Source organism: Melospiza georgiana, chromosome 4 (assembly GCF_028018845.1).
Source record: "Melospiza georgiana isolate bMelGeo1 chromosome 4, bMelGeo1.pri, whole genome shotgun sequence".
Classification (NCBI taxonomy): Eukaryota; Metazoa; Chordata; class Aves; order Passeriformes; family Passerellidae; genus Melospiza; species Melospiza georgiana.
The window spans coordinates 30,819,226-30,843,764 of NC_080433.1; the positions used below are offsets into that span (position 1 = coordinate 30,819,226).

At 55.8% G+C, this 24,539-nt stretch overlaps 2 protein-coding genes across 2 annotated transcripts; both read left to right on the forward strand.

The window, feature by feature from the left end:
- The first annotated feature begins 1,814 nt into the window (after positions 1-1,814).
- On the forward strand, positions 1,815-12,191 carry GGA1 (golgi associated, gamma adaptin ear containing, ARF binding protein 1). The gene is made up of 17 exons (XM_058023357.1): positions 1,815-1,907; positions 2,269-2,353; positions 2,652-2,727; positions 3,339-3,437; positions 4,631-4,754; positions 5,223-5,323; positions 6,367-6,447; positions 6,856-6,993; positions 7,201-7,282; positions 7,481-7,588; positions 7,866-8,021; positions 8,807-8,871; positions 9,005-9,183; positions 9,290-9,573; positions 9,786-9,955; positions 10,193-10,303; positions 10,455-12,191. Exons 1-17 carry the CDS (start codon positions 1,877-1,879, stop codon positions 10,563-10,565), a joined length of 2,001 nt encoding a protein of 666 aa, XP_057879340.1. The 5' UTR covers positions 1,815-1,876; the 3' UTR covers positions 10,566-12,191.
- Positions 12,192-14,078: 1,887 nt separating this feature from the next.
- On the forward strand, positions 14,079-24,430 carry SH3BP1 (SH3 domain binding protein 1). Its single transcript, XM_058022849.1, has 18 exons — positions 14,079-14,290; positions 16,053-16,095; positions 17,478-17,582; positions 17,968-18,044; positions 18,324-18,435; positions 18,536-18,612; positions 18,986-19,121; positions 19,756-19,824; positions 20,207-20,297; positions 20,591-20,733; positions 20,830-20,941; positions 21,026-21,107; positions 21,394-21,474; positions 21,582-21,698; positions 22,153-22,244; positions 22,426-22,555; positions 22,718-22,833; positions 23,222-24,430. Exons 1-18 carry the CDS (start codon positions 14,229-14,231, stop codon positions 23,554-23,556), a joined length of 1,980 nt encoding a protein of 659 aa, XP_057878832.1. The 5' UTR covers positions 14,079-14,228; the 3' UTR covers positions 23,557-24,430.
- Positions 24,431-24,539: the final 109 nt, after the last annotated feature.

The window sequence follows — 24,539 nt, forward strand, 5'->3', positions numbered from 1 at the left end:
CAGTGTTAATTACAACTTGGAGCGCCTCACTCCGTCCAAACCTAGCTTAAAATTCCAGCTGTCGGTAAAAATAAATCGAGGGGAGAAAGGTTGTTCCTTATACATCATCTAGCCGCTCTTACAGGGAGCAAAGATTCATATTCCGATCTCTTTTTCCATTGGCTGCACGTTGGGTCCCTGCTATATGGAAAGCAGATGTACCAAAGGGGAAAGAGACTTGTAAATCTGTGAGAAATGAAAGCAAGGTCGCCGCTGACAGGACTGTTATGCACGAGTTCACTCGCCATTGTTTGCAACCAGCCGAAAAGAGGCGCAGCCTTCCATTCATCCTGGACTTGCTAACCACTGGGTGTTGCCAAACACAGGAAAACAAACACGCTCGAGACTCAGACAGACCGAAACCTGAGCAAAAGGGGGCTGTGTAAAACACCGGCCTGCGAAACTTCTCATTCAGAGGCATCGCTGTGGGGGATGGAGCGGTGCGTGCCTTCTATGCAGATCGTACATGACCTGGAGGGCTCCTAGAGATGACTTCAGGATTCTCAGAAAAAATCAAAGGAATAGTGACAGGCAGGGCTGACTCATAAGATTATTTTAATCTGCGTAAAACGTGCCTGAACACAGCAAGGGGAAGGATGTTGCAATTTTCTATGAAAAGCACTTTAAAAGGGCTTTGTGATGCAAGGCAGTAACAGTTAAAAAAAGAACTACATTCAGGCGCCAAAAAGTGCTTTTTAATGGCCAAAAAGCCCTTACCAAAACAATGGCTATCCATCAGGAAAAGCCATTAGGGGTGACAAGAGGGCAGTTCCCCCGTCAGCCGCGGGATTAGCGCTGTAAATGAGTAACCCAGCCCGGCCGCGGCGCGCTCAGACGCCTGTCTGCACATTAGAGGCCGGAACGCCGAGCTGCGGCTGCATTGTGCTCTTATCGCCGAGGCCCTGGCCCGCCCCGGCCCCAAGCCCGCCGCCCTCAGCGGGCACCCCTCACACAGGCGCCCCCCGAGGTCCCTCGGGATCTGAAAGGCAGGAAAGCGAACTGCCAAAGCAGCGAGTCGGGGAGGAGCCGTGCTGCTCCTGGAGCACAGAGAAAACAGGCGCTGTTAGGTGCCCAGCTGGCTGGCCTGGATCACCAGAGCCACACGGAAAGCGGGGATAAACGGAGTTTGTATTCTGGGACAAACGGAGTTTGCTTTCCGGGAACGCTCCAGCGGGTTCTGGAGCATCACCCCCACCCCCGCCCGCTCCACACGCTGCTCGGCCAGGCAGAAGGGCCAGGCCAGGCGCTGGCCAGAGGATCAGCTGCTATTTACAGTACAGTGCATGGAACGGCACTTGCTGCCATTTATATTTATATTTATTACTGGCCGACACCCGACCCCGGCTGGACTGCCGAGCCTCGGCGGGCGCGCAGCGCGCATGCGCGGCCCCGGCGGGCCCGTGTCCTTTTAAAGGACACCGCTGGCTGCCCGCCGGAAGTGGCTTCACTTGCCAGTAACATGGCTTCTTCCGGGAGGGGCCGGCTCGCCCGGTTTCCGCGCGGCGCTGCTTTCAGGCGCTCCGCCCCGCCCCGCCCCGCGCCCGCTTGCCCTCTGTGTCCTTCTCCGGGAGGGCCTTCCGCCTCCCTCCGCTTCCTTCCGCTTCCTTCCGCCTCCCTTCGCCTCCCGCGCCCTTCCCTGCCCTGCGCGGTGAGCTGATGGTGCAGCGGGAGCGCGGGCCGCCAGGGGGCGCGCTGGCAGCGGAGCGGCGCTCCGCGCGGCCGACTTCCGGCTCTCGGTGGCCAGAGCGATCGCGGCTCTCCATGGCGCGGCCGCGCCGGGCCCGGCGGCAGGGCGGCGGAGCGGTGCTGCCCCGCTGAGGAGCCGCGGGCCGCCGACATGGAGCCCGAGACGCTGGAGGCGCGCATCAGTGAGTGCGGCTGCGACCACCGCTGCTCTCCCAGTGGGGCGGGGCGGGGCGGGCGCGGGGGGCGCAGGGCTGTGAGGGAGGGGGCCTGTGAGGGAGGGGGGCTGCGGGCGCGGTGAGACCCCAGGGCCCAGCCGGAGGCAGGGGTACGGTGGGTCAGCAGGGAGGAGGGAGCCAGAGTTGGTGCACAGGGCTGCCGTGGGAAGGGGCGAGTGGACACGAGTGTGTTTCTCCTCCCACGCCGTCCCCTGCTGCTGCTGCACCCGCTGGAGTTGGCAGGGAGGGAGTGGCATCAATGATGTCCTTCCACACAGTAGGAGCCTGTTGGGTTTTTCTTCTCACCGTCCCCTCCTCCTGCCCGCAGACAAAGCCACAAACCCCCTGAACAAGGACCTGGACTGGGATGGTATCAATGCGTTCTGTGAGCAGCTCAATAAGGAGCTGGAGGGGTAAGTGCTTTGTCCTTTCCCCAGGCTTCTCCAGGTCACAGGCCTGGTTATGATTTCCCACCCAGCAAAATCAGTGGGATTGCCCCAAAAGCTGAATAGGCATGAAGGCCCTTGAGGTGGGGGTAGGTGGGGGGTCCACTAATAGAAGGTTTCCTCCGGATTTTGAGGTGTTTTAGTGCCTTATCAGCATCTTCAGCTTGCAACATGCTTTTCAGCTCTGGATTTGCAGACAGAAATGCAGGTACCAGACATTTTGTCAATAACCGGCGAGCTTTTCTTTTCCCCTCACTCCTTCCAGTCCTCCACTTGCCACCCGGCTTCTTGCCCACAAGATCCAGTCTCCACAGGAATGGGAAGCTATCCAGGCCCTCACGGTAAGGGCATCTGCAGGCTGGTAGAACTAGATGGAGGGGCAGGGTGTGGAGATGCTCCAGCTTGACTGGAGAAGCACAGGAACCTTTGAATTCCCTCTGAGAAAGCCCTGGAGCACCTGGGCCCTTGGGTGGGAGAGGGACTGAAGGTGGTTCCACAAGTCAGGAGAGGTTACTTGGAAAGGTTTTGTTCCTAGAAGGATCATAGCCTGTTGAAGTTGAATAGCTTTTTGGCTTTTGTTGTGGTGGCCTTGGCAGTGCTGTGTTAATGGTTGGACTGTATGATCTTGATGATACTTTCCAACCTAAAGGATTCAATGATTCTTAATCATGTTGTGGATCCCTACTTTGAAACCCTGGTGTTTGTGACCTCTCTAAGGGTAACCCTTTGGGTGGGCTGTTCAGCCATCTCTGCAAAAACTGGCCCCAAAGATGGGAATCTTTCTTCCCTGAGGGAGGGTGCTTGAGCACCCGGGAGGGAGCAGGGGATGTCCCTTTGTGCTGCTGTGGCAGTAGCCACGGGCTCTGTACCTGGTGAGGGGCAAGCAGGAAGGAGCAGGCTCCTGACCCTGCTGCTGGCCCCATGCTGGGACTCACATGGCTGCTGTCCCCAGGTGCTGGAGTCGTGCATGAAGAGCTGTGGCAAACGCTTCCACGATGAGGTGGGCAAGTTCCGCTTCCTCAACGAGCTCATCAAGGTGGTGTCCCCTAAGGTGGGTCTCATGGCATTGTGCTGGAAGGGAATGCTGCCTGGTGGCAGGAGGGCTTTGGGAAAAAGTGGTGGCTGAGAAAAAAGGTCAGACACCCACTGGGATGTGGGTGAAATAGGACAGTGTTAGTAGGAGATCTAGTCCTTGTTTCCTGATGAGTTTTCTGGTGGGAAGTGAGTTTTCACCCCGCTGTTCCAGGCTGATTCTTGTTGTAGGAAGCTGAGCACCAGCTGGACATGGTGCAGCCAGCACTTGTGAGACAGCTGAACTCATGTGCGTGCCTGGAGTCACCTTCCCTGCATCCCTGTAGGGCTCTGCCTGTGCTGCATGTGCTCAGGAACATCCCCCAGCTGTGACAGGACCATGTCTCTTCGGGGTGTCCCAACCTGACTGAGACACTCTTGGAGGGCAAGCCTAGGCTTGGTCAGGGGTGTTCTGGTGAGTCCATCTGAAGGACCAAGTCAGTACCTGCTCCTGTGCTGATGCTGCTGTTCCTGCAGCAGAACAAGCTGTGCGGGCTCCCCTGCTTCAGTCAAGGCAGTGAACACCAGCAAGCGTAGAGTTAAGGGAACCCAGGCTAAATATGACTAAGGAAAACCTTTGTCTGCCAGTCACAGCTTGTGATCTGTGGTGATGAATAGCCCCAGACAGTGACAGCAGCATCCTAAAGTTCTCTTGCTTGGCACCCTAGAGTATGTTCTCTGCCTTAAGCCACTTGTTTCTGGTGGCACATGCACTGTTTGTACCACCAGTGCTCCCATCAGACCCATGTGAGAAGGCTGAAGGATGATTGCATGGCGCCTGCTGCGTGCTGGTCACCTTGCTCAGGGCCCTGCCTCTGAGACCATTACCCACACCCCTCTCCCAGAGGGCTGCCTTCCTGAGCAGCTTCTTTTCACAGGACCCTTCCCTTCACAAGGTGACAGGAGACCTGCCTGAGCCTTCCCACCTGTCCCTGTGTGCCACTGAGGAGCTGCTACTGCAGCATTTCTCACACCTCTTGTTTTTCCTGTGATGGAAACCAGGCACAGCATAGCATGTGTTGCAAGGCCCTCGTGAGCTTTCCTGCCTGCTTCCTCTTTCCTCCTTGTGCCATTGGGAACAGTCTCACTTCTCCTGGGAGGGCAAGGAGAGGAACAGGCCAGACTTGCAACAGCTCAGATCAGCTTCACACCTCCTCTTTTCTCTTCCTCTAGTATCTTGGCAGCCGGACATCAGAGAAAGTGAAGTCAAAGATCCTGGAGCTCATGTACAGCTGGACATTAGGGCTGCCTCATGAGGTGAAGATTACTGAAGCCTACCAGATGCTGAAGAAACAAGGTGAGAGGCAGTGGTCTGGAAGGGGCAGTGGACAGAAGGTTTTGCCCACCTTCATTTTTTGTCTGGGAGAAATCTGAAACAAGCTCTCCCTTCCCTCTGCCCAGACCCAGGGCATCCATCAGTCTGACTCAGCACCAGGGTCAGGAGACAGAGCAGGTGCCTTGGGGCTCCTGGCTGAGCAGACGGAGTTGCTGGGTTGGAGGGCTCATCTGCTTGCTCACGTGGGAGATGGGGCACTGGAAAGGTCTGGGGCTGAAGGGCTGCAAGTACTTCAGCAGTATAGGCTGGAATTTTCTAAGCAAGGATATTTATGGGGAATGGAAACACAATCCAGGATCTTGTGTAACAGGAGCTAACCCACACACCCTCAGTCCCAGCTGAATTTGGTGGGCCATTAGGGAAAAAAGACCTGAGTGGCAGTGCCATCCCTGCGTGGGTGAGTCCTCCTGATCTCTCCTTCTACTGCAGGGATTGTGAAGTATGACCCCAAACTTCCTGATGATGCTCCTTTTCCACCGCCTCCTCCTCGACCCAAGAACATCATCTTTGATGATGAAGAAAAATCCAAGGTAAGGGCTCTGTGCAAGGAGAGGGACAGTAGGCATCATCTTCCTGCTCCAGTACCTTATGTCCCCCTGATATGGGAGAGTCAAAGTCCCTGCTGTCCTTCAGAAAATGCATCACAGGAATGCTGAGGGCCTGTTCCAAAATCATGACAAAGGAAATATCCAGAGGAGTGGGGCATGTGGGTCTGTTTGACCTTTGGAGCACTTAGCTGCAGGATGGTGCAAAGAGTGAGGCACTGACATTGGCCCAAGCAGGTCTGGGGAGGTTTGCTGCTGTGAGCTCTCTAGACTTTGGAGTTATTTGGCCATGAGGTTTAAATCTCAGCCCCAGATGCTGCTGCTGTTATCTCTTCCCCACCCCCAGCACTGCAATCTGCTTATTGCCCAACCACTTATAGCCACCTGGACCCATCCTGTGTTGTCTTTCCATCAGAATTGTGTCACCACTCAGGCAAACCTCTGCACTATCAGTGCTGATACATTTAAGCAAGTACTGGGCTCCTCTGGGTCTAGTTCTACAGCAGGAGTGTGATGCCAGTTTGCAGTAAGGGATATAGTCTGCCTCCATGGGTCACAGTCTGAAAATGAGGATTTGAAGATGGGCAGTTCACTGACTGTGGAGAGGAAGTGGGAGCTCTCTCTCACCACCAGCAAAGAGACATGTGAACAAGTCCAAGTAGGAGTCCATTACAATGCCATGGCAATTCTTGCATAAACCAGGCTCTCTTCCTGTCTCAGTGCTGCTGCACTCCAGACTCTCCATGGTGGGTAATGGGCAGGCCAGAGCAGGTTTTGAATGCAGGGGATCTTCAGGGAAAGACCTAGCTTGCATAACCAGAACTACAAGAGGAAAAGCCAAGCCAGTTGTGCTTCTCTCCCTGGTCTCTGATAGCCCACAGGCTCCTGGGGCTGGGCTTTCTAAATGATTGGAGTTGTCCACTGCCAGATACAGGTTTGGGATGGGGGCAGCTCTTGGCTCTAGTGATGCAAGAGTGACTCTGGTTCCATCCCTCAGCTTGGGCTCAGGAGTCTCTTCTCTTTTGCAGACGCTGGCTCGCCTCCTGAAAAGTTCCCATCCTGAGGATCTCCGGGCTGCCAACAAGCTCATCAAGGAGATGGTTCAGGAGGTGTGACTGGGGAAAAAGGGAGCTGGGGGGTCATGGTCTGGGTGGTGATGGCTGGCACCAAAGGAGGACTGGCTTTGTGGCCTCATGACCTCAAGGCATATGGAGCTTCTGCCCAAAATTTGGGTGCAGCAGCTGTGAAAGAGTCCTTGTGTGAGTTCTGCCATCCCCTGGCTGCTTGGGGGAATGGCTCTGAGTGCATTCTGTGGCCCAAGCCCTGCTGCAGCACAAGATCCACAGCAATTCCATCCCTGTGTGGCATGTTCCTGCCCTGAGATGACCTGGAGTTTTCCACTGGAGTGGAGGCTGTTGTGAGGGCAGAGTTGCTGGGCTTTAGTCCAGGCTGGCTGGTTGGCCTGGCCTTCCTCCTCTCCAGGTGAGGACATCCTTCCCCATGTGCTTCCCCTCCAGGACCAGAAGCGCATGGAGAAGATCTCCAAGAGGGTGAATGCCATTGAGGAGGTGAACAACAATGTGAAGCTGCTGACAGAGATGGTGACAAACTACAGCAAGGGGGAGACAACGGAAAGCAATGAGGACCTAATGAAGGTGAGGAAAGGCAATCCCAGAATCATCCTTGGGCTTAGCAGAAATGGGTGACCCTTATCCCCTCATCCTCCTGCCTATTTTGCACACCCAGCTGAGCATCCTGATGGGTGACCCTTATCCCCTCATCCTCCTGCCTATTTTGCACACCCAGCTGAGCATCCTGCTGCTCAGGATGCTCACCTCATGACTGTTTCTCTGCTGCCCCAGGAGCTGTATCAGCGCTGTGAGCGCATGAGGCCCATGCTTTTCCGGCTCGCCAGTGACACAGAAGACAATGATGAAGCTCTAGGTAAACATGTCTGACCTTTCTCCTTCCTGCTGAGCCTGCCCTGGAGGTGTCAATGTACCCTGGTGCAGCCTGCAGCAGCAATGGTGGAAATGCTCTCTGCAGTGGTTTTGTTTGCAGCAACTTGGGCCTTGCTTGGGAGAAACAGACAGACTTAGGGTATAAGAGTTACTCTCTTCACTGTTTCACGCTTGTTTTCAGCGGAGATTCTGCAAGCCAATGACAATCTGACCCAGGTGATCAATCTCTACAAGCAGCTTGTACGGGGAGAAGAGATCAATGGGGAGACGGTGGCCAGTCCCCTTCGAGGTGAGGAGACTTGAAGAATGGGGACAGGAAGGTCAAGCAGAGGGACCCTGTTGCTGGTTTCTTGCAGAGTAAGAGAGGACTGAGAGAAGTGGAAAGGGGAAACCTGCAGGAGCTTAGAGTGGGGCTGGTGAGATAAGGAAATGGCTTGTGGATGTGACTGGTGCATGAAGAAGGGGAACTGGAAGGGAGAGCAGCGGGTGTGAGGAAGGATGAGAGCAAGGCCTCACCACATTGCATAAGGACTGGACAATGTTTTCAGAGTCTTTTCTTTTTGCAGGCAGCACCTCAGCACTTCTAGATCTGTCTGGCCTGGAGCTTCCAGCAACAGGCCCTTCCTACCCAGCCTTGCCCACCCTTTCAGGTGGCTCAGCAGTCCCTGTGCCTGACCAAGCTGGCTCTGTCTCCTTGCTGGATGATGAACTTATGTCTTTAGGTGAGAAATCCAGAGCAAAAATTCTTCGTTCTGATAGATAGATAGTTCTAGATAGTTGACTCTAGATAGTTCTTCTTTGGCAGGAACGTGAATAAGAGAGAGCTCTGGTAGAAGTGAATAATGAAAGACAAAGAGGTTCTTTCATTTATTGTGAGGGAGAGGAGGGAAGGACTCTGCTACAATTCTGAACTTCAGTCCCATGGTGTTTTCCTGGCTAGTCAGAGAGAGCCTGTAGGGATGTGCCCACTGATTTGCTGTGGGTAAACTGACCTGGCAGGTAAATCAAGAGTGATGCAATGGCCATCCCCAGATGGGGTCACAAGGGTGGGTCACCCCCAGCTCCTCGTGTTTTCTGCTTGCTCTTGAAGTCATGAACTGATAACAGATGCATGGGACTTCAGAACTGTTCACATGAAATCATGTAAAGTGTCACTCCTAGAATGCTCTAGAGTCCTGCTTTGCACAACAAAGTGTCTGTTTCCTAAGTCAAGTGCTTTTGAGTACAACAGCATCAAGTAGACAACATGGTCAGTCAGATTGGTCAGCTCAGTAGCAGTCATTTTTCTGTTGATTGCAGTGAGACATGAACTATAAATGAAGCTATCTGGACAGAAAAAAGCCACTGTCACCCTCCTGGCTCTCCCCCATGTAAGGATGGGGGCCAGAGATGGAGACCACATTGGCAGTTCTGCCCTGCTGCTTTTGTGTCTTACTCAGGCCATGTTTAATGCTCTTAGTGAGCTTTAATGGTAGGTAAGCTGAATGTTTGCTTATACTTCTGGCAGGCCTGAATGACCCAGCACCACATCCTGTCCAGGCCAGTGACAGCAGTGGCTGGAACAGCTTCCAGGTAATGCACTGGGAGATAGGGCAGAGGATGAGAGGGTGGTAGAAGCCCCCTCAAATGAAGGCAGGGAAACATGCCACAGCTGATGTTGATATGCAGCCCTGCTTTGGGGCTCTCCTCCGTGCTCTTTTCACAGTCATCAGAGAGCAATGAGCTCAATATCACCCCTATCATGGCAACACCACCACTCAAAGCAGATGCTGGTGCATCCTCCCCGAAACCATCTCCTAGCAGCAGTGGCCTGGATGACCTGGACCTCCTGGGCAAGACACTGCTGCAGCAGTCTTTGCCTCCAGAATCTCAACAAGTGCGATGGTAAGCACTAGGTAGTGCAGTCTGGCATCTCTCGCCATTGTTTCCATTTCTGGGTGCTGGACAGCATTTCAGTGCCCTGTTCCACTCGATCTCTCTCCCCCTGTAGGGAGAAGCAGCAGCCACCCCCTCGGCTCACCCTGAGGGATCTGCAGAACAGGAGCAGCTCTGGCACCGCAGCCCACAATCCCAGTGCTCTGCCTGTACTCCAGAGTATTTCCCCTAACCCCACGCTGCCTCTGACCTCAGAGCTGCCTGCCGCTGCCACACTTCCAAAAGCTGCCACCGCACCAGCAGGAAGTACTGCAGTGCCACCACAGCCTCCTGCCGCTGCGCTGCCCCAGGAGATCTCGCTGGCCAACATCACTGTGCCTCTGGAGTCAATCAAACCCAGTGAGCTGGGGAAAAATAGGGGGGCAGGCATGGGGGGATTCAACCCTACACACATGGAAGGGAAGAATGCGAAGAAACTTCTTGCTTGTTGGATTTTGTGGGATTTTGTGGAGGCTGAAGAGGAATGATGTCTCTGTCACTAGGATGATGGGGAAAGTTCTCAGGCCAATTCCCTCCTGGTTGACTGCTGTGTGTCCCTGCCTTTCCCACAGGCAGCATCCTCCCTGTGACAGTGTATGATCAGCATGGCTTCCGTGTCCTCTTCCACTTCGCTAAGGATGCCCTGCCCGAGAGGCCTGACGTACTTGTGGTGGTGATTTCTATGCTGAGCACAGCCCCGCAGCCCATCCGCAATATTGTCTTTCAGTCTGCCGTCCCCAAGGTAAGACAGCTGCTGGGGCTGAGGTCCCAAACTGGGCAAAGCATTATTCTACTTCTGCAGGAAAACTGGGTGGGTGGAGAGAGCTCCCTGGGCATGGGAGCAAATTCTGATGCCTTCAGATTAGCACAATGCTTTTCTCTTTGACTAGGCAGCAAAGCTTCCCAAGTGCAGCAGAGCTTCTGGCTGCCAAGTCATTCTCAGGAATGTGGTCACTCTCTCCTCTCACTCTCTCCCTAGATAATGAAGGTGAAGCTACAGCCTCCCTCAGGCACGGAGCTGCCAGCATTCAATCCCATTGTCCACCCCAGTGCCATCACCCAAGTCCTGCTGCTCGCTAACCCACAGAAGGTAACAGCACTGTCCCTGGGGCATGAACAGGGGCTGGTCTTGGTGCTTAGGCGAAGCCTCACTACCCTATCCCTGTTCCCTCTACTCAGCAGCATCTGAGATGTGAATGGTTTGTGCCTCATGCCTTTCTTCCTTTTTCTCCCATGTCCAGGAGAAAGTGAGGCTACGGTACAAACTGACCTTCACCATGGGAGAGCAAACCTACAATGAAATTGGGGACGTGGACCAGTTTCCCCCACCAGAATCCTGGGGAAACCTTTAGGGCCACGTGTTGCAGGCACTACACTGCAGATTCCTTGGGAAGCCAACCCTGTGGGGCTGGAGCAGCCAGAGGAAATGGGAGGGTGGCTGGGGGCTGGTGCTCACGCTCTGTTCTCCAGATGGCCGGGCAAGGGCCAGAGGGAGCATGCCTCAAGAAGGAGAGCAGAGATGCCAGGAGATGTTAATCTCACAGGACTAGAAGTGGAGTGGAAAGCGTCATGTGTGTGAACAGTTGCCTTCCCTGCTCTTCTGAAGATGACACTCCCTCCCCAGTCTGTCCAGCTTGTCTTCTAACCCTGCTTTCCTGCTTTAGGTGCATAGGGGAACAAGGATGGGGAGCTTTAACAGCCTCAGCCCAGGGCAAGGCCTAGCAAAGGAAGATCCTTTTCCTTGTCTGCTCCCTCCACACTTCTCAGCCCTTCAGCTACTTCGTGCTCTATGGTGCTCTCTCTTGCCCCCTTGCCCCCTCCTTAGAGCTGGGCCCCAGTGATTCCATGTGGTGGGATCACACTGGAGCTGATGAGGAACAGGGCTGAGCAGAGCTTAGGTATCTCTCCAGCACCAGAGAGCAGACAGCTGTCTCTGCTTTGGGGGGGGTCAGGGGGAGTGATCATCACATATCTCTGTCCTAGCTGCTTACAGAGCTGTTGGTGAGAGGTGGGGCCTCAGGGGCTAGGATGGGGTTGCTCTGTGCCTTCCCCGCCCCTTCAGCTGGCGTTCTGAACCCCTATGGCATGGTAGGAACCATTCCCACAGCCTTTATCTATCATAGCAAGCTGTGGGAATGGTGGCCAGAGAGGGGCATGCTCTGGGGGTTGAGACTGCCTGCAGCCTCCTGGCAGATGGGGACAGGAAGCAGCAGTGAGGCTTCCTTTCCCCAGCTGGGCTGGAGAGCTCGGTGGGGCAGGGGGGTTTTCTCAGCTCTTGAGTGTCCTTTTGCAGAGGGGTGAGTGATGGGCTGGGAGCTGGGGGAGATGGGAGCCCAGCTCATCACCACCAAGCTCTGCACTGGGGCACGGGGGGGTTCAGCTGTGCCTTGTGCACCTTTGCTGCAGCTGAGGGCAGGCCTGGCTCCCTGTGGCGGGGAGGGGGCTCACCCCAGCCGCCTGATCACTGTGACACAAGAGCTGGGATCTGCAGCACCGAGGAGACCGAGGGTAGCACATCCCAAGCAATCCCCAATCCCATGGCACTTAGGACCATGGAAGCTGCTTCCCATCCCTAAGTTGGTTTGGAGAGGGCCTGATCATAAAAAGCAGAGGCAAGCTGTGCTCTGCAGTGGCTTGCCAGAGGTTGAAGGAAGCATGTGAGAGATGGAGATGAGCAGGGTGCCTCGCACTTGAGGCTCGGGCGGCGAAGGTGATGTGTCTCAGAGCTGGGCACAGCAGGCAGTAAAGGGGAGGGGGAAGCAAGGTCTTTATGCTGGGATTCTGCTGTCTTACTTCCCTTTCCCGTCTCTTCAGGGTTTTGTATGGGTTTTTCTTTGCAGATCTTGTTTGGTTCTTGAATAGACTTGTATATATTTTCAGTGCAAAATTCTGTAAATGGAAGAAAACAAACATTTAAAACAAGACGCCCGGCGCGAAGAATCTGCTGTATTTATGGGAAATAAAGAGTTCTTTCCTGATCCTCCTCCTCTGTCTTTTGACCCAAGTAATGCATTTTTCCCCCTACTTTTCCTGGACCCCTGAGGAGCTTCTCTGCATCCTGTCCAGCTCAAATCCTGCCCCCTCAGTCCTGTAGTTCATCCCTCAGTCACTCAGGCCCTTGTCACAATGATTTCCCTGCTCCCAAGAGCTGGGTTGGTGGAATTCCCCTGGCAGTTCTCAATTCCTTTTTTGAGAGCAGTGACTTCCAGGCTGTGAACTGGGTACTGCCCACTTCCCTTGTGCACCATGGAGAGGCAGTGGGCAGGAATGTGTGCCTGACAGCCCACGGAAAGCAGGGCTTGAGCTCACTCCCATGTCTCACATGACTGCAGCTTCACCACTGCTGGTGGCAGCACTTGGAAGCAGCTCCACGAGGCAGTTTTATTTCAGGAGTACAAAGGGGGATCTCCTCTGACAAGCAGCAGCCCAGGGCTGGGAGCGGCTCTGATACTGCATATAAGAATTGGCCCAGCCCCCCCTCGATGCAGCCAGTGAGGATCTGGGGGGCCTTAGCTGCATGTTTGCAACAGGCGCTTGAAGCTGCCTGTCAGGAGCACCCAGGGCTTGATGGTGGAGGATTAGATGTGCTCTGCCACAGGTTGAGAACAGCCTGGTGTTTTGGGCAGGGAGACAGTGGTGCTCTGTCACCCCACAACCACTTGAAAACAGCTGCCAGCACCACTTTGCTAGACAGTAACTGGAGACCTGATCCTTGCCAACAAGCACAGCCTAGCAGCCCTCAAATTTTTGCTCCTCCGCCTTCAGGGCACACATGGAGTGGCCCTTCTGCCTCATTTACTTTTGCTGCTTGCCTCTTCTACCCACAAGCTGACCGCTTCTTGTTTTGGCTTGGTTTGCTGCTTCCTTTGCCAGCCATGTAACCCAGCTAACAGCAACCTCTGCCCTCTCTTAGTGCAGGTGAAAAGTCCTATCTGCAGGTAGCCAGAAATAAAGTGAGATACATGTTTTAGAGAGTCAACACCAAAAGTCGTGGTGGTGTGGAGTGGATGTTTTTCGACAAAAAGGAGAAAAGAAAAACAAAAAAAAAATTATATGAGCTCTGGTGCGGCTCTGCAGAGAGCAGGCAGCAGCTGAGCCTGAGAACCGGGAGTTTGCGGTCCCCGTGCAACTGCGGCTGCTGCTGGCCCTGCTCGGAGGAGCTCCTCTGGCGGGGGGAGGGACCAGGCAGCAGCCGCTGGCCGCAGCTTTGCGGCGGCTCCGGAGAGCCTCAGCGACGGCAGGGAGGGAAAGCAGCGAGTGGGTGCAGGGGTGGCTTGCTGCTTGTGCCTTGCTGCTTTTGTCGCAGCAAGGCGGTATGTCGCAGGGCAAGAGGGTGGAGCTGCACCCGTGAGCATGGAGAGGTGCCTGAGCAGTGCTGGCAGAGTTGGGTGGCTAGGTAGGGCAGGGTGTACATCCATATGAGCTGCACAGGCAGCTGGCACCGCACGGGCTGCCCCGCGGCACAGCTGCTGGTGGGCACGGGAAGGAAGGAAGGGGAACCACCCCAGCTGAGACACAGCAAGAAACAGCGTGGGCCCTTCACGCGGGCTCGGCAGCGGCATGTGCTTGTCCTGCCTTGTTATGCGTATGCTGTAATAAAATTTCCCCTTTAAGGCTGGGCTGAAGTTATTTTTACTTGTGGGCTGGTGACAGGAACACAGAACGGAGCAGGAGCTCTGAACTGTTCTTACCTGATCTGTGGCGGAGGGGCGGACGGAGGAGGAAGGAAGCTCAGAAAAGGAGAGGGAGTGAGAAAACGAAGCTCAAGGGAGGGGAAAAGAAAGCAGGCAGGGCATCCCTAGGGAGGGACTAGGGAGGGGACCAGCTGGGGAAACTGAAAAAGAGGGAACGAGGGAGGGAAGAAGAGGAATAAGGAGGCAGAGGTCCTCTGGGAAAAGCAAAGTGGCTCCGCGGAGAAGAGGGGCTGCAGGCATCCGATGCCAAGCATTACCGAGGGCAGCTGAGCAGGTACAGCCAAGCAGAGCAGCTTTTGTGGTCTCCTCCCGACTCTCAAGATGATGAAAAGACAGTTCAATCGAATGCGCCAGCAGCTGTCCCATCCCAGTGCCACCACCAGGTAAGGACTTCTCCACCAGCAGTACCGGAGGGAGCGGGATGTGCGTCCTGGAGGGCTTGTGCTGGGGCTGTGGCCTGGGAAAAGGGGAAAGGAGGGGGAAACCTTTAGGGTTTAGAGCATCTTCAGCACAAGCTGAAGGGCTTTGTGAAGGCTGCATTGGTGCTGCTCAGCAGTAAATGATCCTCAAGCCCAGCTACCTCTCCCAGGGCCCACATTCCTGCATTCACCAGGAAACAGGACTTTCCCAAGCTTGGCTTTGCCAGGATGTGGAACAGTGGGGCAATGAGGAGGGACCTTCCAGCCACATGCCCCTGGCTGTGCAATGACCAGGAGGGGGATTGGGCTGGGACCTGCCCTCCCTGCTGAGTCTGGGGTGCCCCACAGGAGCCAAATGCCCTGCATAGCTCTGGCCAGCCCAGCAGCGTGAGCAGCCCAGAATGCCCTTTGAGGAGAGAACCAGGGGCCCTCGGATGGACCCATGGAGGACTTACAGCTCCACACAAAACCCTCTATCCCTGTTCTACCTCTGCCATTTCCTTCTTTTTATCTTTGACTTTCCAAAGCTCTCCCCTTGCAAAACCCAGAACTGAAATTACAGGGCTGGGCCCTCCCTGCCCAGCCCCCTCACTCCCTTTCCTACTGCCACCTCTGCAGCACTGGGTTCCCAGCACTGGGTGGCTAAGAGGGACCAAGCATGTCCCCTGAACCATTGAGGTCCTTCAGCCAGCCCAGCAAATCAACCACGAGGAAGCAACTCCTATATGCTGGTGGCCTCTTGCTCTCCTCACATTCCCTGGAAGGGAGCATGATGCCCCTTCCCATCCCTCTTCCCTCAAGATTTCATCCATGTCAGATGCATCTCCCTTTTGCTTCATGTCAGGCAGGCAAGCCTCAAGCATGTTGTGAAGTCCAAGAGCAAACTCTCCACCTGCTGAGGAGCCTCTCCTCTATTGACTGTGACCTCACGTGATCTTGCTTGCCTTTAACCAAACCATGTTTTCTGCAGCTCCACATCCTCATGCCACATTGACTTTGGCAGACAGTGAAAAGAGAGAAATATGAATGGGGAAAAAGCAGCAGCAGATGGAAATCAAATGGGGTTCCTGGGACATAGCAATGATAGAAGGCTATGAAGCAAGGCTTCCTCTATAGGAGGCATCAGGGAGGCTTTAGGGTCATGTGGCTGGTGGGTTTTGAATTTGGTTTTGAGCGGAACCACAAAAATCTGGATTTGTGAGGGCATTTCTGGAGGGGCTGGTGTTGGTCTTGGACCCCAGATTGATCACAAGGATACCTTTGCTCCCACACCAGTGGCCCCACTGCTACTGAGTACCCAGGCCTGCAAAGACGTGTGCCAGACTGCAGCATCACTGCCCTGGCTTCACCTTCAGGGGAGAGATGGGGCAGTCAGGGGCAGTAAACATCCTGCTCCTGTTGTGGCCCTGCTAAGCACTCTGATTCCAAAAACACAGGCCACACCTGGACTTTTTGACTGAGGTGCACAGACAGGAAACCCTGTCTGATGGGGTGTCCACCAGCCAGCAAAGTTGGCTCCCTTGCCCTGCTCCTGCTGCTCTTGTCCTCTCAGGCTCGTTCTACCCACGGCCTTGTTGGCCTTGTATCTGATGGTCCAGGCTATAGCCTGTGTCTCCTGCTCCCAGGAGCCCAAAGAGAGGCCAGGAGGCACAAGGACCTGCCTTCCCAAAGAAGCTGGGTGGAGGTGACCCCCATTTGCTTATGGTTCCTTCTCCTTCCTCTGCAGAGCCCAAGAAGCAACTGAGCTCCTGTCAGAAGATTTGCTGCAGGTGAGGTGTGGGCTGGGCTGGCAGGCGTGTGTCTGCTTGTGCCTGGGCGTGGAACCTGCCCCGCTCCTGCTGCCATCTGCCCTGCCAGCACGTCCAAGTCATGGGGCTGGGATCTGCCCGCGTGCCAGAGGGTGATTTCAGGACCACGGTGTCAAGGGATTGGCAGGCTCCTGCTACCAGCAAGGGATTTCCCAGCAGCTCACAGAGGGATGAGTCCTGACCGGGAGTTGTGCTCCCTTTTCACTGGACCAGATGCTCCAAGCTGTGGCAGGAGGCTGGGCAGGTGTCATGGTTTGATACTGCCCAAATGCCATGTACCCACAAAAGTTGCTCACTCATCCTCCCCTGCCACAGTTGGGCAGAGGAAAATTTAATGAAGGCTTCATGAGCTAAGGACCAGGAGAAAACACTCCAAGGGCAAAACAGGCTTGACTTAGAGATACAAAGTGAATTTATTGCTAACAAAATCAGAGGAGGATAATGAGAAGTAAAATAAGCCCTTGAAAACACCTTTTCTTCCCCCAATCCTTCCCTCCTTCCCACTGACAGTGCAGGGGACAGGGTGTGGGGATTTTGGTCAGTTCATCACCCGAGATATTCTTCCCCTGCTGAGGGAGAGGAGTCCTTCCACTGCTCTGGTGCACCACAGGAGACCTGAGTTCTCTGTGAACTTCTCCAGCCTGGCTCCAAATCTCATGAGCAGCAGTCCTCCCAAAACTGCTGCAGCATGGGTCGCTCTTCCACGGGGTGCAGTCCTCCAAGGACAGGCTGCTCCACTCTGGAAGCAGGGGCCCTCTCTCCAGTGGGTCTCCCACTGGATCACAGCCTCCTCCCGCTCCAGTGTCAGCACCTCCCCCATGGGCTGTGGGTGGATCTCTGTCCCTGTGTGGATCCCCATGGCTGCAGGGGCACTGCTGCTTCACCATGGTCTCACCATGGCCTGCAGAGGAATCTCAGCTCCAGTGCCTGGAGCACCTCCTGTCCCTCCTTCTCCACTGGCCTTGGTGTCTCCATGTTGTTTCCCTCACAGGTTCTCACCTGCTTCTCTTCTCTGGCTAGGAAAAAAATGTGTCCTCACTTTGTTGTGATTTTCTTCTCAAACATGTTTTCAAGAGGCATTCCCACTATCTCTGATTGGCCCAGATTTGGCCAGCAGCATGTCCACCTTCAAAGCTGTCAGGGATTGGCTCTGCTGGACATGGTAGAAGCTTCTGGCAGCTTCTCACAGAAGCCACCTCCATGGCTCCCCCTGCTACCCAAAACCAGCCCATGCAAAACCAGCACAGCAGGCCATCCTCACCCAGAGCAGGGTAGTGGGGAAATGGCCTCGAGGTGCCATGGCTGACAAAATGGCTTCCCCAGTGCCACTTTTCTGCCTGCAGATTGAGCAGAGGATTGAGCCGGCCAAGCGAGCAGCTCACAGTGTGTCCAAGAGGCTCCAAGCCTGCCTGCAGGGACATTGTGGCTCTGAGATGGACAAGCGAGTGGTGAGAAAAATCTTCCCACGCAGCCTGTGCTCACCCCAGCTCTGTCCCTTGCCAAAAACAGGGATGCCAGGCCCCTGCTTTGCCAGCTTTGCTGAAGGGTGGCTCAAAGCTATGCCAAGCCCAGGTCCCATTGTCAGCAGTGACCTCCAGCCTCCAGCTCTGCCTGGGATGAGCAGAGCAGGGCAACCCCTTCAATCATCACTAATTTAGGACACTCCTGAGAGACAGCGTCTTTGCATTGAATAACCCTCCAAAGCCCTTGCTATGTTCCTTCCCAAACCCCCATGAACTCTGGCACCCATGGTGCCCTGTGGTGGGGAGCACCACAGTGTGGCCAGGCACAGTGGTGTCACCACTTCTCTCCCAAATCCTTGGCTCTGTGCAGAAGAAGCTGCCCTTGATGGCTCTGTCCATGGCGATGGCTGAGAGCTTCAAGGAACTGGACACAGAGTCCAGCCTTGGGTAAGTACTGGTGGGAAAAAGTGCCAGGGTGACCCCAAAAGATGCCAGATCCTGGTGGTGACACTGTCTTGGCTCAGGGGCTGCCGTGGCTCAAACCATGTCCCAGAGCAAGCACTGGTGTTGCACTGGGAGAAGGGACAGCCAGAACCTCCAGCCTCCAATTGCAGAGTAGGGCTGGGGGCTGGCTCAGGGTCCCCCGTGGGTACAGGGACAGGGGGATGTTGGGTCAGACAGGGGCATGGCTCCAGCCTGCAGTCATTGCATCTCTGTCCCACACAGGAAAGCCCTGGAGATGGGTTGCTGCATACAGAGCTCACTGGCCAAAATCGTGGCTGAGTTCGAGATTGACCTGGAGCACTACGTCCTGCAGCCACTCAACAAGCTCAGTGAGGTAGCCCTGGCTGCTCTACTGGCTCCACTTTCCAATCCTTCCACCACTCCCTCCTGTGTCCCCAGACCTCCCCCACTCACTCTGGCCCTCTCTCCCCCAGGAGGAGCTCCCCACCATCCTGAAGCGCAAGAAGACCCTCCAGAAGTTGATTTCTGACTGGAACACAATCAAGAGCCGGTATGGGGCACACTGCAGCCCTGGGGCCCAGGGCATGCCCAGCACAGCCCCCAGACAGGTTGGGGAGAGAGGAGCATAACTGCCCTGGAGACTCAATTTCCAATAGGTCTTCAGGAGCACCCAGCTAGCTCCTCTGTAGGTGCATCCTGCTCTGGGCTCACATGCTGATTCCAGCACCAGAGAGAAGGGCAGCTCTGCTGCTAAAGGCAGTAAAGTGCCCTGGTGGTGCTTGGGACACTGAGATCACCTCATTCCAGTTCTTGCCAGGGGTAGCCCTTGCCATGCCACATTTCTCTGAAAGTCTGCACACCAGTTCTACCCAACATTCCTGGCACTGAGACCATAAATGCACCTCTTATTTCCCACCCCAAAGGCTGAACCAAGCTGCCAAGAGTTCCAGTAACAGCACTGGGGCTGGTGCTGGCCCAGGCGCATCTTCTGCTGCCACCAAACTGGAGATCTTGAAGGAAGAAGAGGAGGAGGTGAAGAGGAAGGTGGAGCAGTGCAAGGTCAGAGGCTCACTTGCTCTCCCCCATGGATCAGCTCCAGGGCTGCAGACCTGCTCCCCTCCACTAGTCTTGCCTGAGGTGACCCCACGCTGGGATGGACTGCAGCCAGCCAGCATGTCCTGCCCTCTGAAAGCAAATGGGGCCCTCAAGCAGAAACAGGGAGATGGCCCAAGCCCGGAGAAGAAAAAGAGTAAAGGAATTCAAAGTGCAAGCTGCTGCAGAGAGGAGGGTCCAGGGGCAAAATCAGGGAGCATATGGGGTCCATTCAGGCTGGAAAACAGCTGAGCTAGGATCTGTCATGGGTGGCAGGGAATTTTCACATCAGCTTTCTCCACTTCTGCCCCGTGTCTCTGAAAAGCCCAGCACCTCGTCTGGCTGAGCTCATGAGCTCACTGGAGCTGAAGGTGCAGAGGCCTCTTGTTCCTGAGCCACTTGTGCAAGGGCTTTGATCATGGGGCAGGTTGCTGCCACTACCCAAACACAACTATGGGAAGCAAGAAGAAAGCCCCACTCCCCCCAGAGACCCTGTCTAGACCACTCACAGGCCAGATGAAAGGGCGTCATGGAGGTGTCTCCTCTTCCTTGGGTGCCAGAGAGGGGATGGAAAATTGCTCTTCTTTGTCTCCCCTCCTAGGATGAGTACATGGCTGACCTCTACCACTTCTCCACCAAAGAGGACATCTATGCCAGCTACTTCATCAAAGTAAGTCTTCTGTCTCACTTCTCCCCAGTCTGTGAATGTCAGCTGCAACATGTCTGAGCCCAGCCTTGCCCCCATCCACACCAAGTGCCCCCAAGCAGGGCAGGGACAGATCAAAGCATCAGCAGCTGGCCTTGCTCCTGCCACTGCAGGTTAATGCCACCACTAGCACCGAGTGCAAACAAGCAGCTTGTCCTGAAGGTGCCCCTCTCCAATCTGCCCTCTATGCCTCACTACAGACACAGTCCCATGGACCCCGGGGGGGCTCCCCTTGCAGCTCCCTCTTTGCCCTGTCTTCATGTGGGTGCAATGCCCTGGGAATGGGCACCTCTCCAAGAGGGGCTGGTGCCAACTGAATGCCGTTTCCCTGTCCCCTGTCTGGCAGCTATTGGAAGTCCAAGCCCAGTACCACCGGCAGTCACTGGAATCTCTGGACTCAGCTCTAGCAGAGCTGAGGGAAAGCCACAGACAGACAGGTACCCTCTGGCTCTCCATGCAGCCTGGCAAGGGCTGCAGCTGGGTCTGGGGGATACAAGTATGTCCAGCAAAGCTGGAAAAGGCTAATTTTCCCTCCCTACACCTGCTGCTGCCTACCATGTTGGGCTGGTAGGCTGGGGACGCAGCTTGACACGGGCTGGAGATGCTGCTTGTCCTGCCTCTGCCTGTAGCCAGCCTGGTTCGTCTTGGAGCAGGATGTTGCCATGGCCAAATGCTGAACGGTCCCAGGGATGGCCCATCATCCCTCTTGACATTTTCCTTCCTCTTCCAGAGCCTTCCTTCACAACAGACACGCCAGTGGCAGGGTACTACGGTGTGTCCCTAGAGACACACCTCAAGAGCTTGGGCCGGGAGATTGCGCTTCCCATCGAAGCCTGTGTCATGATGCTGTTGGCTTCCGGCATGAAGGAAGAGGTAGGGAGTGCTCCAGACTCCCTCATCACCTTTCTTCCCCAGATGCACTCCTCCCAAACTCAAAATGCATCCCTTCCCTCTTCCTGCCATCCCCAGGGACTCTTCCGGCTGGCAGCAGGCGCCTCAGTGCTGAGGAAGCTGAAGAGCAGCTTGGCCAGTGGCTCCAATGCCCTGGAGGAGTTTTACTCAGACCCCCACGCTGTGGCTGGTGAGGGCCAGCAAGGCACATGACTGGGCAGTCCCTGCCATCCCTCAGCTGCCATCAGCTCCACTGCTCCCCCTCTCCCACCAGGTGCACTGAAATCCTACCTGCGGGAGCTGCCCCAGCCTTTGATGACCTTCGAACTCTATGACGAATGGGTCAAAGCAGCCAGGTGGGTCCAGGCACTGGGGTGGAAATCCCTGGCAGGTCTCAGAAAGCCCCCAGTCAACCCTCTCCATCCCTCCTGGCACTTGGAGCAGGGGTGCTCTGTCTCACTTGGGGAGATACAGACACAGAGCCTCCGTGCATGCCTGCCTTCACTGCCCAGTAAAGCAGGACATCTCCATCTGCGGGGCTATGGCCTGCACGGGCAGCCAACACTGCCCTTCCTCCTTGTCCAGTGTCCCCCTGTGCCACAGGGAAAGGCTGAGCTCTCTGCTCCTCCTTCTCTCTTACAGCCTAAAGGACATTGACAGCCGCCTGCAGAGCCTGAGAGACACCTGCGGCCGCCTGCCCCAGGACAGCTACAACAATCTCAGGTGGTTTGTCAGAACAGGGCTTCTTCAGCCCCAAGCAATCACCAGGGGTAGCCATTTCCTCCTCAAATCCCTCTCTACTAAACCCCTGCCCTCCTTTCACCCCACAGGTATCTGATCAAGTTTTTAGCCAAGCTGGCTGAACACCAGGAGGTGAATAAAATGACCCCCAGCAACATTGCCATTGTGCTGGGCCCAAACCTGCTGTGGTCGCAGCAGAGCACAGGGTAAGGTCTGGTTTGAAGGGGTGGGAGGCAGCTCCCTAGCCCCTGCTAGGGTGCCCTGAAGGCAAAAGCCATGGCAAAGGCTGATCCAGCACTTACAGGCTGGTCTAAAGCACTTACACCTCTTCCATCCTCAAGTCCTGCCCCTTGGTCCCATGCTCCCCAGGTTGCATGTTCCCTCACCAAGCACATGTGCTCTTAGCCACTCTGCAAGTAGTAAAGGAGGGGACTGAGATCCAAAGCACTTGTGACATGGGTGGCTTTCAACACCACTGGTCTCCAACACCAAACCGGGGTTCCCAGGACAGGATAAAAGCCCATCACCCATGTTGCCGTCGCCCTTGGCTGGGCTGCCTTCCCTTCAGACCCTGACCCCTGTGGAATGAACACAAAAACTCATTTGGGGTTAATACCTCCAAACCCTTTTTCTGATGCCTCCCCCACCCCTGTCTCTCAGAGACCCCATGCAACTGGACTTGGCCTCAGTCTCCTCCATCCAGGTTGTGGTGGAAGCCCTCATCCAGAACGTGGACACTCTCTTCCCTGGAGGTAGGGCCAGGGCATCACTTGGTGGGCCACAGCAGAGAGTGAGAGGGAGTGGAAGGGAAGGGCACATTTCTCCATCTCCAGGATGGGAGAAGCGGGCGGCTGCTCTGGCTCCCTGCTGTGGGGTCATTGCTCTGGGTGGGAAGTGCTTCCCCACAGGATCTCCTCCTTTCTCTTCACCCAGAGGTAGACTTCAATGTCTCGGGCATGTTCATGCCACCCACAAACACCGGACTTTCCAAGGCTGTCCCAGAGGAAGAGCCAACTCCTGCGACCCCTCCAGCCAGCACCCCCACCCTTTTGGATGGAGAGGCGTAAGTCTGATAGGAGCTAGAGGCTCTGGCTGTCCCAGCTCTCCCATGCCCTCCCTCCATCCCACCCCACACCAGGGCCATACTCTCACAGGTGGCTGCAAGGTGCCTCACAGCCAGGACCACCACCCAACCAAAGCCTGACTTGCCTTGTTCTCTGCACAGCACCTCCAGGGACCCTGAGGCCAGGTCCCAGCCCGCATCCCCAGGACTGCCCAGGCCATCTCCTGAAGCAGCAGGGCCACCGGCTCCAGTGATGACTGACAACACCACCCGCAAAGGTTAGGGCGCCCCACATGTTTGGGAAATTACACCCCCCAATGCCACCTCCTGTGGTTTAGTCATCATCCTGCTGTTCCCCACACAAGGGGGCACTGGGGATGTCCTTGTGGGAAAGGCCTCTGGCCAGGGCAGCATGCCCACAATCCAGCCAAGATGGGGCCATGGGATGGATGAAGTACGTCCTCCAGTGTTGGGTTGAACACCTCCAGTAAAGAGGTGTCAAAGCTTTGTGAAGGGAAGAGGGAAAGGCCCCCAGAAAAGTTGGTGTGCATCTTCAGGACAGGAGCTGGGCAAGGGGCAATTTGTCCGGCCAGCTGCCTGCAGCCCCGGCGCCCTTTGGAGAGCCCCGGTGGGGAGGAGCCCAGCCCACCTCAGCTTTCTTTCCAGGCAAACGCCCAGCTCCGGCCCGGCCCGCAGTGCCCCCGCCGCCCGTGGCGCAGCCCCGGGGCACGGCCCCTGCCCGGGCCGCCAGCCCCAAAGCCCTGCCGCGCCGCACCGCACCCGGCCGGGCCCCCGCCGTGCCGCCGCCGCTCCCGCCGCAGCCGGCGCCCCGCCACAGCCGAGACGATGCCCCACCGGCCCGCAGGCCTTCCTCTGCTGAGGCTGACACAGCGGCTGCCGGGGACTGTGTGCCAGGAACCACAGAGGAGGGGCGGCCACTGCCTGCAGGAGGAAGCCCCCTGGCCACATCGGCCCCAGAAGGACAGCCCACAGAAAACTGAACAGGGTGAGAGGCATGGAGGAATCACAGGTTGGGGAGATGGGATCTGGCACCTCTCTGGGACCCAGCAGACGCTGTGGAAATGCCAGGGTGGCCTGAGGGATAGCGTCTCTTGGTGTTCCACCTTGTTCCGTCACACCACCTGGCATAGCTTTGCCGGCCTTCTCTCACTCCCCCATCTCGGTCGCCACCTCCCCACACTACCACGTCCCTGCCAGAGCCCAGCCACCAGATCCCTGCCCAGATCCCCACCCTGATCCCCACCCTGATCTCCCACTGCAGGCTCAGACAGTGCTTGCAGCTCTCGGACAGCTTGGCCCCATGGGGCCATTCACGGATGCTCAGCCATGATCCCAGCCCCGTTTTTCCTTAAAATGCATTGCCCCAGGAACACACAGATGGATATATATAAATACAGATGTATAGAGATATATATAGATATATACACATAGATATATCTATATAGATACGTATATTTGGAGTGTATGTTCTGTTAGGCTGAAGGAGCTGGGGTTGTTCAGCCTGTAGAAAAAGAGGCTCAGGGGTGCCCTGATCACTCTCTACAACACCCTGAAAGGAGGCCGTAGCCACGTAGAGCTCGACCTCTTGTCCCAGGCAGCAAGAGCACATAGTCACAAGCTGCACCAGGGGAGGTTTCGGTGGGACAGTAGGAGGGAACTTTTTCACAGAGTGATTAGACATGGGAATGGGCTGCCCAGGGAGGTGCTGGAGTCACCGTCCCTAGGGGTGTTTAACGCTGGATGCGGCACTCAGTGCCACGCTCTAGTTGACATGGTTCGCTCTTAGGCTGGACTCGGTGATGTTAGAAGGCTTTTCCAGCCTAAGTGCCTCTGTTGATATTTTGCCAGAATTTGAGAAGTTGGTGTCAAAGCCGCCCGCCGGTGTGAGCAGGGCACACGCAGGGCACACTTGGCAGTCTGAGGTGATGGAGGGTGCAGCCCGTGGGCCCCAGCGGGAAGGGCA